The sequence below is a fragment of the Panulirus ornatus genome, chromosome 46 (assembly GCF_036320965.1).
Source record: "Panulirus ornatus isolate Po-2019 chromosome 46, ASM3632096v1, whole genome shotgun sequence".
NCBI lineage: Eukaryota > Metazoa > Arthropoda > Malacostraca > Decapoda > Palinuridae > Panulirus > Panulirus ornatus.
The window spans coordinates 3,609,264-3,624,760 of record NC_092269.1 but is presented as its reverse complement, the minus strand read 5'-3'; the positions used below and the strand labels follow the sequence as shown (position 1 = coordinate 3,624,760).

Below are 15,497 nucleotides of genomic sequence, written 5' to 3'. Positions count from 1 at the left end.
AATTCATCACTATCATTATCCAGCCTCGTTTTTGGAGTTCCTAGAGCCTTGAGGTTGCACTGCACTCAGGAGCAAAATGAAATCTTTGAAGCAAGAATTTCCTTGAAACTGTCAACTTTGTACCTACTTACATACATATATTGTTTAGCTATCTATAGATCATCATCCACTATATAATTCTGTTATCTGGCTCTCCCATATATACCCATGTATTTCTGTCCAGCAGATAACCTCGTTATAGACCATCAAGTCTCCTGTTAACTAGCTTTCCCATTATATACTCATATATTCCTGTCCTCCAGCAGATAACCTCATCATAGACCATCAGGTCATATATTATCTGGATTTCCCATGTATTACCCCTACATAAGCCACCCACCGTTACTCGTTTTCTTTTAATGTGGTATTGTTGTTGTGTGACTGAAAGGAAAATAGACTGGACTATGATCCTAGGTGACTGGGGAAGATACGGAGCATCATGGAGCGTCTTGCAAACCGGCTGCTCTCCACTGGTCCTGTGGGGGGAAAGAAAAAAATAGAGCTCTACTACGACATTATCTCACCATACACATGGTTTGCATTCGAGGTAAAATGTAAATGTTTAAGTTGAATTTCACTGCCGCTGGAAATATATTTGAAAAGTTTGACTACCATCATCATAATCTTACGACCCTTAGACCAGGAAGGTTACATGTCATGCCATAATACCCATGAAGTCTCAGTCTTGTTGAAAAGGTTGTGGGCGAAATTTATGTATCATTTCAGCTGTACGTTATTGTGGCCAAAACTACACCAGTGTTATTAACAGCATGTGTCTTACAACTCATTTTTGGTATATTCATTTTTTTCTGTAATTTCATTGAAGTATTTAAGAATAAATTAAGTTAGGGAGGATGAGTACAGGCATCATACAGGGGTGATCCTAATGAGGGCAAAACCCTTCAAGAATCGTGTCCAATAAAAGAAAAATACCTTTACTTGATAGAGCTGGTAAGGATATTTCCAGAATGTGACCTGATCTGTGTACTGTGTCTCAAAGTATGCCATGGCTTTTTTCTTATTGAAGGATATTTTATACCACAATGATAATCCTGTAAATTTGCTCTTGACCTGCTTTAATTAAACCTTCATCTGTGGTAGCAAAAGTATTCCTGAAAGACCATCCTCTGTTTTCTTTATGCATGTTTCCTAATTCAGATTTGGTGTTATTGTTTGTGTGGCATAATGAAAAATTTGTGCTTGTGCAGTAGACACGAAAAAAAAGGCACAGTTTCATTAACTTATTTCATTGGGAACCTGAGGAGTATTAATTGGTTCATGATCCTTGCTTGTATCCAAACAGAGGTATAATTTGGTTTGTACAAAGTAAGATTACAGGAAGGAGCATAAAATTGGAAAGTGATGAATGAGGAAGTGAAAGAATAGCATAATTGTGTAAAGTATAACAAGAACAAATCAGAAGCAAAGAGAATGGTATATCTGCAAACGTTATGGTTGTAATATTCTGGGACAAGAGAAAGGAATGTGGCTGCCAGTTGTTTTGTTTGAGATATTTTAAGCCAAAGATCAGACAGATCTGTTAAAGGAAGAAGGGAGCACTTTGCTTTATCTCACAAATTACAAATTTCTTAACTGAATGATTTCAGACTAACTGAAGGTCAGAAACCTCTTAACTGATATCATGGTTCCTGTTATTAATACTCTGCTAGAAGCAGTTTGAATGTTTTTCAATTCTTTATAGTTTGAACAAATGTTTTGAAAATGCCACATTTACATCTGTGATGGGAATGTGCATCATCTCTGAACATGCCTTAATCTAAGATTATATCACTTTTATCAAATGTAGTGTTGAAATAACCTCTGCTTTTCAGAATAATGATGCAGTACAGTACACAAAGCGTGTCTTGATGAAAAAAAGGCAATGTATTTCATTTCATGCTATATGTTTATGTTACTGTATTACAGGAATATTTTTGAAACTCCTCTCACATTACATGAATATGGCAAGTAAGATGAAATTTTCTTAGTACATGAAATCTCACTTTCTCAGGTACTTATGAGGTACAGAAAGCACTGGAATGTAGATGTTCAGCTAAAACCCATGTTACTTGGTGGCGTTGCAAAAGCATCTGGCAATAAAGCACCAATGTTGGTACCCAATAAGGCTCTATACATGACAAAGGACCTCACACGGAATGCAGCTTACTTCAATGTACCTTTAAAGCTAGTGACGGTATGTTCATTTGTTGCCTTTTAGCTGATGAAGCAATTTTCATAGATTGAGACTACTGATTACCATTTTATATTAATTGATAACTGTTGATAATAAACCATGCTAAAGGTTTCCAGTATAAAGAAAATTATGATAGCAAACATAAAATAGTATCAGGCTCCAGTGCTCATTACTGTGGTGTTAAATGTCATAGTCTTCATGGCTAATTAATAGCATGGATATAGAGCATTTGGTAAGCATTGTTATAACACTACTTAATCGAATGTTCATAGCACCCTACTGTATATATATCAGTAGATTGAGGTCCATTGCACTGTAGGGGTTAATGGATTTGTTAAATTTATGAAATAATTGTGTACTAAGGAAGATCTTGCTTAATTGTTGTTAGGAAATTAGGCATATTAATGAAAGAGAAGTTTTCTGGGAAGATTCATGAATTACTGGAGTTGGCCTATATCATACACATCCCAAATTAAAAAAGCATATATTAAGAATATGGTAAGTTGCGATCGAAGATGTTGGAGGGGCCCTCTGCTCTAGAAATCCTCCCCTCCTGTATTTTTACTTTAAGAAGGCATGAGTAGGTAGATTTCCTTAAAAGCTCAGTTAATGGTTTGTGATGCATTCATTATGGTGAGAAATAGCAAGCAGGTTATAAAAAGAATGTTTAAGTGGTGCATAAAATTTGGTTACTTTTCCTTTCAGAATGCTTTTGACTTAATACTGGTGAAGGGATCCCTCATTCCCAGTCGCTTCATAACTTCAGTTGACCTTTTATACCCAGCCCACCTGGAAGCTGTTAGCCGAGCCTTATGGATGGAAGTTTGGAACAAGGTGAATAGAAGGAACCCTGAAATGACCTGACAGGCACAGTGTGATGGGGTGATACAAATATGCAGGTAGAATACATGCTGTAAGAATTGCTCATGAATATTTAGATAATTAGTGGTAGGCTTGGGGACAAACAAAGTCCAGATAGAGGATGAAGAAATCTACGGGTGATTGTAATCCTGTCCAGATTAAAGAGAAACAAAAGAATTGGATAGAGATGAGAAATCGGATTTAGTTAGTTTAGGAGAATAGATTGGAATGATTAAGGTTGTGCAGACTAGCTAAGGAGACAGATAAATTGGAGTATGGTAATGATACTAAACAGGTAGACTTTCATAATACATGTATACCAGTAATCATATATTCATTATGTAAGTATACAGTGACTTTGTGCTTCTGTCAATGAAGCATAGAGTTTTCAGTGTCCATCCATAATTTATATATTTATTATACTTTGTCACTGTGTCCCGCATTAGCGAGGTAGTGCAAGGAAACATACAAAAGAATGGCCCAACCAACCCACATACACATGTATACACATACACATTTCAACCTATACATGCATATACATACACAGACAGATACATATATACACATGTCCATATTCATACTTGCTGCTTTCATCCTTTCCCGTTGCCACCCCACCACACGAAATAAATTTTATTACTGCCACTGTTGTAAAATTGTGGAGTTACTACTACACTCTTCTTACTGCTGGTGTTACCACTTTTTGGTTCTTCCTTTTCCTTAAGTTTACTGGCAGTAACTTGTATGCATGTGAAATACAGGCCTTATTCTTACTAGAAGCTGCATCTTATTACAACTTACAGGATCAAGACTTTACAACACCAGAGGTCCTAGCACAAGCTGGACGGACTGCTGGTCTGATGGAAACACAGATTGCACAGATCCAGGCGCACATGAAGCAACAGGTTACAAAGGACCGTCTCAAAGCATATACTGATGAGGCCATAAACCATGGGGTATGCATTAATGGAGTTATTTTATGTTTCATTATCGTGTAGATTACATCATTAATATTTATTGCTACAGCATACTTAAAATGAATATGAAAATACGTCAGATTTATGCTTAAAAAAAAATCATGTAGGACAATGGGAAATGAACGAAGAGCTAATGCACTCTTTCTCATAGGATGATTAAAATAGGTTGTGCACTATGGTATAATGGAAGACTGTGAAACAGGCAAGAAACAAGCTGATCCTAGTTTTTACAGGGAATGTTGTTTGAAAAGGAAGGGTAGACAGATGAAGAAATAAAGTTGCTACAAAATATGAATTATAAAAGCAAAACCTATTTACTTCATTTTCACTCTATAATCTACCAATGAAAATAATGATCAGAAACATCCCATTTATGATACATTTGTGCATTGTGTTGAGGAATCTCCAAAACTTCGCTCATTATTAGAGTAATGAACTTCACTTGATTTTTTCATTATGAGAATTGAAAAAAAATCCATGTATGCAAAAATCATGGAACTTTTCCTGTTGATTTCATTTTACGTACTCCAAAACACATTACACTCTTGGTAGATTTTTCTAGGCATGATTTTTTGTCTTGTATGTATATAATACATACTTTTACCATTTTCTTTATCCACATTATTACACATTGCTTTCATGAATTAATGAAACTATAAAATTTTTATCAAAAATATAATCTACCACAGACAAGGAAAAATATTATAAAAGCAATCACCAGTTGCTACCCAACATATTAACACAATTACACTGATGGTTTATGGGTGACTGAGGAGTGATACCTTTTTCAGTAGAGTTGCTTGTTACATCTGTGGACAAAATGTAATCATACATCAATTAGGAATTCAATCAATAGACCATTAAATCTCATGATGCACAAAGCAGTATACAATGATTATTTGACAGAGCAGTGTAATAGTTGATTTTGAAATATATAGGAATGAATATGAATTATACCTGTAAAACAAGCATCAAAAATAAGTGAAAGCAGTAGAACAACACCCAAACTCTTACCTTTCACTCATTTATGGATAATGCTACCAGTTTCAAATTCTTTCTTAACATGGAAATGTATCTGCATTCGAGTTAGGAGTGCAAACAAAACACGTCAGCAGATTAGCCTGAAACATAACCCACATTTTTGTGGGAAAAATTTCATTCAGTTTGCTTGGCCTTTCCTTAGAATCTATCCAGTGTAAAGGATAAAATTTATTCAATTTCTTACAGTACATCAGAATTGGAGAGTTAGTGTCAGATTAAGCTCGTTGATCTGAATAACAAGCTGTGCATATACCAAAGCAGAGTGCACCCAAGTCAACAACCACTTTCCATAGAATCATTCATGTGTTGGTCTTATGGGTGTTGATTGCATCATGCTCCACATAATTGTTGCACATATTTTTTCTTTCAGGCATTTGGATCTCCAACTATAGTGGCCTATGTTCAGGGGGAACCAATGCTTTTCTTTGGTTCGGATAGATTCCCGGTGCTCGCACAAGAAATAGGAGAAAAGTGGTTAGGTCCAGAACCTGATGCACAAATTTCAAAGTTATGAAGATGATTTGTATATATAAAGTTTGATATCTGAATTAGCATGATTAAAGTACAAGCCTTGCAATTAGTAACAAATTATCAAAATACATTTCATAGTTTCAGTATCCTTACCATGAACATCATATTTTATTTGTAACTAAGTGAATAATACACTTAACAAGGTTAATAAGTTGCCATATGTGAAGGAATGTTGTCTTAAATTGGAAAGACCTAAAAATGGTTTTGATAATCTGTGCATCTATCTATGAAACCCATTCCATCCAAGAACTCCCATCAAGGGGGAAGCTACTGTAAAAGTCTCCCTTATCCCTACCCTTACTTGCCTACCTAGTGCACAAAATTCCATGCATTTTTCCCCAATTTCTCTCCTGAAAATTTAATAAACACATGATTGGCCAATACTGTAAATGTTTTCTTTAACAAGGAATGGTCAAGTTTGAATTCAGAGGAAAATCTTTTTTGCATTTGCCATTTTCTCAAAAAATAAGAATATACCCAGCAAGTAGTAATGTAGTACCATAGTCTTGTAAATCAGAAATACAACAGCAAATTAACATTGTACAGTTGAAACTTTTCGAGTGGGGTACAACATTGCTATAGGTTAAGGAGGCCATGCTTAAATCCTCTAGAATTCTACACGAGCTCCATTGTGGCTCAAAGAGGAATGGTTTGGCAGTGTTGGGCTACCATTAACATTTGACTTTATTGTTAGTGGCTTATAAAGCTAGATCTATTGGAAGGAATAACTGGGTGGATTCCTTCTCTGGATAGAAGACTACCATATTAGAAGGGGGGAAAAAAAGAAAAAAGAAAAAAAAAAAAAAAAAGCACGTGGGACAGGGTAACACGTGGCATGCTATGGGGCTCGATACTGGTTGCATTGCAGTTCTGTATGTATACGAGGGACTTGCCTAATGGACTAAAACATGTTCGCAGTCTATGAGAAGATCATAAGGGAAATAGAGACCATCAGCTTATAGGGGCACTTTTGATTAACTCCAAGGTGATCCAAGATTTCCAAAACCAAGGAGCGTCAAGTAAAGTATGTAAATTCTTTATTGCCAAATGAAGTGGAATTTCATTCATATGCAAGTAATTTGAAAGAACCATTTTTAAAAATGTTTTAGCTTGACATCAATAACTTTTATCAGTCAAGATAACGTTCAATGCTAATAATAAATTTGGCAATATATTCTGTAATGTAGTAGGCATGTCCAATTATTTAACTAATTGCTGAAATAGTTTGGATGTATGGAAAGAATGAGTAAGGAATGGTTGATAAGATATACATGTCAGATATGGAAAGGACATGGCAAAAGGGGAGGCCAAATTTGAAACTGAACAGAAAAATATTTGGCGTTTCGGGCTGAACATGCAGGAGAGTGAAAGGGGTGTACAGGGTAAACATTACTGATCCATGCTGTATGTAGAGGTCGACATTCTGTCAGTGTTCCAACTGGGAGAAACCATATTAGTCTATAGGGCTTGGATAAGGAAAGGGGGTTGTACTTTCAATGCATTATGTATGACAACTCAAGAATGGATGAAAGTAGATGAGGCATTTTCTTGGTCTGATGCTGGCACTTCCTAGATAACATGGGAAATGGCTAACAAAAAATATTCCTTCATGAGGTTTACCGTGATGAACGTCCATGAAAAGGCTGTTTAACCCAAAATCATGTTTTTTCAAAACATACCTACAATTTCCATCTCTGCATTCTAATCATACTTCAGAGATTTCTTTTAATTATAAAGTTCCTACACAGCCTTAAAATTATACGAGCCATAGGATGTAAAACAAACTTTAGAAAAAAATGTTATTTTCAAGTTCAAAAATCACACTAGAACATTTGTGCATCATTCAAACAAATGCAAATACAAGTTATCAAATTCACTGCACAAATCTTAGTTCAGTCATGATCCTAGTATCGTTACAAATTTCTTTTACATAGTTATTTACAAATATGATTATGTTAAACCACTCCCTTAAGCCAAATTTCAACAATGTTTTGTAAAGATTACAAACATTATCAGGTATTAGTCTACATCCCAGGTTTACTTAAGCAAACAAGCATTAATATTATAAAACACTGGAATGTAATTGTCATGATACATTTTGGCTTTACCAAAGATGCATGATTTCGTGACTGATTCCCAATGATATCGGTCACATTACAAATTATATATCATTTTGAGGATAGTCATAAAAACATGCAATTTTTCCAAATAAACACATCCAAAATAAACTGCAGCTGTATTTTACCAAAGTAGTCTTTCTCAACATGAGAAAATATGACTGTACGAACTGTACTCCATCTCCACGTCAATTTGGAGTTATATTATTTCCACGTTTACAATTCATCTTTTCCAGAGTCATCAAGATCATCTAGGTCAATATCAGACAGGTCTATGTCCTCTTCTTCAGGTAGAGCACCATCTTTGCCATCCCATGGTTCTATCTCTTTTACAGAGGGCAGCTGAGCTCCACGAACAGGTGACGTACGTCCACGCCCAAATGAAATGTCACGGAGGAATTCGTTTATTCCCTCTTCGCTGAAGGATCCTTTCAATAGAGCAAACTGCATTTTCTTTGCATTTAGTGCTGCCAGAGCAGGGTAACCAAAACCACCAATGTCCAAAGCTTGTTCTAGATCAGAATGAGCCATGGCTTCAGACCAAACCCAACCCCACATCTTTTGTTTGTATTTGTCACCAAGTTTAGTCAACATGTCAATGTAAGTGTTGCGGCACTTGCTCTGACAATCAAGGATATGAGGAAGGACAGCAATAATACAGATAGGATGTTCTTTGCAGGCTTCTTTCAATGTATGTTCACCAACAATCTCCTTTATCTCAGGTGGTGGGACATTTAATGCTACTTTATCATTGGCCCAAGTCACAATGTCTGATGAAGTTCGACCTCCATCATAGTCTTCTACATCTCCCTTATTAAAGAACTTGATTGTTGGATATCCCTGAACACCGTAACGACTTGCCGTAACAGAGTGAACAGTAGCATCGAGAGCTCCTAGCTTAATTTTACCTTTAAGTTCTGTGGCTGCCTTCTGCCAGTGGGGTGCTAAATTTTTACAGTGTCCACACCAGGGAGCAAAGAACTCTACGAGCCATAAATCATCAGATTTCAAAACTAGTTTCTCAAAATTGCTATCAGTAAGTTCAATGACATCATCAGCGTTGCCACTGCCACCACCACTACCACTACTTTTCTTTCCTGATAGCTGGGCATTGACCTTATCTCTAGCAGCCTTCAAGCCAGCATCCACAATGCCCTGGGCTGATCGTTGCCCATTGTAATCCTCAGGCTTTTTCTTGTCCAGACCAAATATCTTTATGGTTGGGAACCCACGTATGCCATATTGTCCTGCAAGACTTTTGTCTTCATCAGCATTTACTGCTCCAACTTTCACAACTCCCTTAAGAGCTTGAGCAGCCTTTTGATATTCTGGTACCAGCTGTTGGCAATGCCCACACCATGGGGCATAAAATTCTACTATCCATACTGCATCACTATTTATCACCTCTCGCTGAAAGTTTGAAGGTGTGAGATCTATCACACCACTGGATGACGAGTACAATGCAGAGGCTCTTCCCACAAGCAACACACATATCACTGCGAGAGAAACAAATTAAAGTTTTATTACTCTACATTCAGGTTTTGTTACTGCCATTTAAAAAAAGTATACTTAAATATTTTAATAAAAATATTCTACTAGTACATAAAGAACACTAATCTGTAGGCTAGAACGGCAGTTGCATCAATTTACAAAAACAGCGAGACACTCCATATGGATAAAAGTGTGGTAATGAATTTCATAAAAAGTGGCATTCATAGAAAACAAGAACAAGGCTACTATAGGGTACACTTTCCTTTATCAGCCTATCAACGAGCACACAAATCAAAAGGAATAATACAAGATCATTATCAAATTTTTAGATAGTTATCAAATTCTTACACAAGTTAGAATATCATGACACTAGCTGGAGAAAGTGATCAATGTCTATTCTTGAGCGTAAATGGTATAAGAGGACAAAATTAAAAAAAAAGATAATACTTGTACATATAGAAAAGTTAGTTGGGGCGCGAGTTTAAATAGGGAAACTTTGCAAAAAGTAAAATGTTTCATGTGGGAGTGGACATGGCATTGAATAGATCCATGGAAGCAGAAGATTCAAAGGGAGGGCAAGGGGTGAAAGATCTTGAGAGGACAGAGAATCATGTAGAAAGATAGATAGCTTGGGGGGGGGGAGAGAGAGAGAGAGAGAGAATGGGGATATATTTGTCCTAACAATGTTGCATGGATCAGAGGCATGTGCTATGGACGAGAATGTGCAAGAGAAGGTGGAAAAGTTGGACAATTTTTAAGAATGTGCGATGTGGTGTGATCAAGCAAATAAATGGGCTACGTGTGGTAGTAATTACAGTGTGCTCAAGAGGGTGGGCGTGATAAAACAATGAATTAGAGGTAAAGAGAGTATAATGTGTCAAAGGTGGTAAGGAGAAGGGGGTGACCAAACTGGGGATGGAACAATTTAGTGCAAAATATTTTAAAAGGTCAGGGCCTGGCCATGCAGGAGTGTGAAAGGTATATATAGATTAAGAGTTAACTAGAACAATGTAGCATACAGGGGGAAATTTGCTGTCAATAGACTAAATCAAACCATGTGAAGTGGCGAAGTAAATTCATGCAAAGGTGTACCAGGCCTGACTAAGGATAGGGGACTGTCGTCTTGGTGCACTGCATATAATAGCTAGATAGTGTATGCTAGCAAATGCAGAGTTTCTTCATCCTTTGCTAGCATTAACTTGTTAATGCAGGAAAAGGCAAACAAATATGATGTATATATCTCCCCAAAACCAATTTCCATGATAGAGTTTGAGTAACAAAGACGTGATAAGGATCCTGCACCCTAAGGATACATAAATTACAGTAGTAGGGAAATGTGCTCCCAACGATATAGCCTCAGTGAAAGGAAGCCAAAACATGACTGAAGATGTGGTAGTGTCTAATAAACAAATATGTTGAAGTAACCAAGGGCAAGTTTTGATTTATAATACACTTTATAGTCAATCAACAAAGGAATTTCATATATACTAGAATATGTTCACAATTCAATTGTTCTTAACACAATCATGTCAAGCTCTATTCCTTGACCAAAAGGAAACTATATTTACAATCACCAATAATTACATCTGGGAACACCTATTATATATATATATATATATGGTTGAATGGGGATCATTAAAGGCTACAAGAATCTCAAATGCAGACTCCTTTTGCATTCACCAAAACTTGTTATACATAGTCATAAGCATCATATAAAATTCCTCAAAGTGATATAGAAATTAAGGCTTAATTTCCATTATATTCCCTAAACACTACACTAGCATTAACAAAATCGTTCAATAACTAAAAACTAAAACCTTGTCTATACTTCATTACCAAAACGTGCACAATTTTCCTTTCGATATAAACACCGACCCCTATGGAGATACAAAATTTCCATAAAATCTGCCCTTCTTTCCCTGTCTACATACCTTAAGACCAAACTTCACTAGGCCTCAGTCCTACTAACATTAAGTAAACAAATCTAAGTCACAATAAACTCAAATTCTACTGATGTACAACAAATCAATACACATTTTCGCATATATAACAAACTTAAACACATTTTTTTTTTAAAGCAAGGATTTAGATATCCATGAGCCACCAAACAAGTATGAGATAAAGGAACAAACCTATATAAAAGACAATAAAACCCAGATATTTACCTGCTAAGTATCTCATGATGCCACAGTTTTGTGGTTGTTCCTTCCCCTATTCAGTGGTGAACAGAACTGCTACAATCGGTGTAGCTGGGGAGTGTAGGTGTGCTCGCTAACGCCCCGCCGCCAGACGCGTACCCCGTCCTGTGTTGCAGCTGAGCCTGCCACTTGGCCGTAAACAAACCATCCACGTGTCCCAAACCATTATCCAAATCTAAATCACACCCATTAATCGGGCATTTTGTGAGCCTAACAAGCCTTTTCCCTGTACCTTATGTATTCATTAATATACTGAGATACCACCTCAATAGTGAGCTATAGATACACGTATAATAATTGGGTTTGTACGCGGTAATGTTGGCATACATAAGGGTTACGATGGAGGTTTCGGATTCTGACGCGGGTCGTGGAGAAGTGTGATTGGTCGTGGGTCAGGCCGGGAGGCGGCCCGGGACTTTCAAACACCTGTGACACAAAACTACTGTACACGCAATCATTGCATGGTTAAGCTGACGTGTTGTTAGGGAACATATGACAAAGAGAAATCATCTGTAGCACATCTCTTTCTCTCTCTCTCATATATACATATATATATATATATATATATATATATATATATATATATATATATATATATATATATACACACAAAATGTGCGTGTCTTGTTCTAAAATTACTGTAAACTTGTTTTATTCACTACATTTCATTCATTTCCTTCCATTAATCATTGACGCCGCAATCTTCACATACCTAATCCAATGGGTGACACAGGTGTGGTCCTTACGCCACAATGACACTTGGCGGCCGTTATCTTCAAAAGACATATTATCAGGGTGACACAGGTGTGGTTCCTACTGCATCCTGACAATGGTGGTCATCGGTGTCTCATTATCGACATAATAAGAGGGACACAGGTGTATTTCCTACCCCTGCCTGACACATGATGACTATCAGTCTAATTATTAACATAATTATGGTGACACAGGTGTGTTTTCAACCCTGCCGGACACACACGACCGCCATTATTTCATCCTCTGTTTTATACTTGTAGTTCTACATCTAGATAAGTAGCATTAGTGAACCTGCAAAGGTTTCTGATGAAATTCATCTGGACCAAATAAGTACTAACTACAACCATGATTATTGGGATGTATACTTCCGATTCCTTCAGACTTACGATGTATGTTTTACATCAACAAGTTCTGTGTTTACTGATAAACCTTATCTTGTTGCCATATAAGGAATATATATGGTACGTAATTCACCAAGCTAATCACTCGGGCTGCATATAATGTTTGTGATGACATAATCATGAAAGCATGTAGTCTTGTTCGTATTAAATACATAAATTGAATTTACATAAAGTAATTCATCACACTTTACACCACACGTACCAAGAGCCCTCTACACTACAGTTATACAAGGGCAGCTCTGTGTCATTAATGGCACACCGAACACACACATCCGATCCCTGACGATAATGGCCCATCCATGAATATGGTCATTAACAAGAGCTCCTTGGCGAATATTAACTAATCAAGTGTCAACTACATTACCAAATGGTATCCCAAACTCAAAATACACCTACCTGTGCCGGTAACTGACCACTGGAAAGAAAAGAAAGCCATTAACAAAAGATACGGTCAGGTTTGGACCTTGTGAATCTTCACAAACACACGTTTTAGTCAATGGTAAACTGATCAGTTACAAATTTCGGCAAGTTGAAGCAGATGTCCGAATATAATGTACGGTCAAATGCTGGAATGGACGTTCTGCAATAGTGAAATATAATCCAGTATTATATTTAAAATATTAGAGAAGTCACAAAAGGACTGTTTTTGACAACTGTGAATATTTAATAGCTCAGCAAGGAGGAACAAACTGTGCCAAGGATGACCGATGTATAATTTATACGTCAATGCTGATAACATTTAACAAATGACTTGTGTTCTGGAAATCTTTTAGATCGTTAGTTAAAATGGCATATTAAAAGAAAAACGAAATTCATGTTTCTATCAAATATGCAAATATTTTCAGATTATCGAACTTCCGTAGGTGACAACATAGGCGAATAACCAGACTCTCGCCTGCTTTTCCCAAACTGGGTATCATAGCTGTCATTTCGTATGATGCCCATTATTTCCTATGATACTTCATACATTTGTGCGTGGAAAACAATTTTGGAACTGTATATAGTATTACAAAGTTTTGAGTTTCAACTTTGGATTGGTGATTCACTGCGGTTGCACGCTATCGAAAGCCTAGTCAAATTAAATTGTATTGAAAGTAATGTACATGCTCACAGTTGATGAAAGACAGTACTTCTTGATGGATTATGATGTAAAACTTTCCTTTTTTTTTCCAAAAGCTGCCACTGTGAATTATTTCTGAATAAGACAAAATTATGTAATGTATCACAAACAGCAATGAACTAGTAATGTTGCTTTCTTTTTGAGAGAAAGAGATCAAGAGAACATTATTCCTTCATCTCTACTGAGAGACCTTGACAACTGACTGTTGATGGTAAAGGCAATTACCTTTATCTTTGTACTTTAAGTAATTTGCATTTGGTAATTTATATGTAAGTGGTCTTTTTTTTCTGTTAATGTTTCAATACCTAAAGAATTTCCATAAAAATTATTATACATGTAAATTAATGTATTCTACTTTTCCAGATATTTCATTTTCATCTCTTGATGCTTAAAAATAACCGTTTCTAGACCTGTTCTCCTTCCAAGTGCTCCATTCTGAAAGGGTAACAATACATTTAATTAGATGTTCATGGGTAAAGGCTTGAGAAACAAGAGATGAGCAAAGGAAGGAAATGAATGCTATGTCCCATGGTGCATCAACAGGGCAGGAGGCATAATACCCAACACTAATGTAATGAAGTGTACCCTATGGAAAATATCAGAATAGTTAAGGATACTAATACAATAATAAAGGATTCTGACCCATGCAAGGCACATGCAAAACTTTTTCGTGCATACTTGAAGAGCGTGCACAACACCTGACATGCTACCTGATGCTGAAAAACTTAAGAAGAAAAAAGACCACTGCCAAAGGAGTAAAAAACAGCAAATGTACTTCATTATTAAAACTGAGATAGGGAAAATATACTGAACTATAGACCAATCAATCTCTGAGCACTGTTTCTGAGAAATGATCAGATAAATAGATGGTTTCGAAAGAAGCCATACATAACATATTCAGACTAAAGAGTAAATTTTGGTGTAAAGAAATTGTAAAGATGGATTGAGTATTCTTGGAATGCTAGAAGGCATTTGACACTATTCTACTCGAGTAAAAACTGGAATTTCTGACTAGTATGAGGAGGATTCCTTCAGTGACCTGTAAATTATCTAAGTGGAAGGGAACAAAGAAGTATCCACTGACATCCTACATGGCTTGGTCCTGTGACCACTGTTATTCCCAGTCTTTGCAAATATCTTGCTAGGAGAACAAAAATCATATTCATATACATTTATGAATGGTACTAGTCACAAGAGTTGGAAGTGACCAGTAGTGTGTCAGTCTCAACTACACTTAGACAAGCCCCAATTTTGGTCTGACACTGTACATATGTGACAAAAGTTTAACTAGACTAAATGCAAAAGGATGCAGATAGGACACACAGGAATCTAGTGGTTTACATTATTCAAGAACACAAACTACAGGAATCTGTCTATGAATGGGATCTGGAAGTTGAGATAAATCCCAGCTTGTCACCTGAACATCACATAACACAAATTTTTATGGAAAGAAATGATCTTTTGGTTAATATGAAATTTGCTTTTAAGTACACTGACAGGGAAAATTCAGAAAAAATATTACAAAAAAAAATTAGACCCGAACTATAATGTGCATCATCAGTTTGATCATATAAATCTGACAATGTCATTCAACAGTAAAATGTGAAGAAATTTATGTAGAGCAGAAAATTTGTACACAATCATGTCGAAAGCCAAAACAGTATGACCCTGTTGGACAAAGACTAATGCCTAGCAAATTAAAATCCACAAAACCTTGAAATACACTCGGTGAAATAAGGAGAAAATGTTATTGAAAACCTTGCATGAGTTATGACTT

General features: G+C 36.3%; 2 protein-coding genes across 3 annotated transcripts; one reads left to right on the top strand and one right to left on the bottom strand.

Moving 5' to 3' along the window:
• Positions 1-398: 398 nt before the first annotated feature.
• LOC139763082 (glutathione S-transferase kappa 1-like) lies at positions 399-5,710 on the top strand. Of its 2 annotated transcripts, none has more exons than XM_071688702.1 (5): positions 399-586; positions 2,051-2,233; positions 2,939-3,067; positions 3,895-4,047; positions 4,220-4,368. In XM_071688702.1, the coding sequence occupies exons 1-5, from the start codon at positions 479-481 to the stop codon at positions 4,226-4,228; spliced, it is 582 nt and encodes a 193-aa protein (XP_071544803.1). In that variant the 5' UTR covers positions 399-478; the 3' UTR covers positions 4,229-4,368. The 2 variants fall into 2 exon arrangements, with proteins under 2 accessions (XP_071544803.1, XP_071544802.1); XM_071688701.1 differs by lacking the exon at positions 4,220-4,368 and adding an exon at positions 5,480-5,710 and having other exon boundaries at positions 401-586.
• Positions 5,711-7,425: 1,715 nt separating this feature from the next.
• CaBP1 (Protein disulfide-isomerase A6 homolog CaBP1) lies at positions 7,426-11,578 on the bottom strand. The gene is made up of 2 exons (XM_071688689.1): positions 11,414-11,578; positions 7,426-9,253 (listed from the first exon to the last, which is right to left on the bottom strand). The coding sequence occupies exons 1-2, from the start codon at positions 11,427-11,429 to the stop codon at positions 7,974-7,976; spliced, it is 1,296 nt and encodes a 431-aa protein (XP_071544790.1). The 5' UTR covers positions 11,430-11,578; the 3' UTR covers positions 7,426-7,973.
• Positions 11,579-15,497: the final 3,919 nt, after the last annotated feature.

Bases quoted from the DNA above. Each gene is read 5' to 3' on its own strand.
- LOC139763082 (XM_071688701.1), top strand. From the start codon at position 479: ATGGAGCGTCTTGCAAACCGGCTGCTCTCCACTGGTCCTGTGGGGGGA. The intron at 587-2,050 runs GTAAAATGTAAA...TCACTTTCTCAG, and splicing joins ACACATGGTTTGCATTCGAG to GTACTTATGAGGTACAGAAA. The intron at 3,068-3,894 runs GTGAATAGAAGG...TACAACTTACAG, and splicing joins GGATGGAAGTTTGGAACAAG to GATCAAGACTTTACAACACC.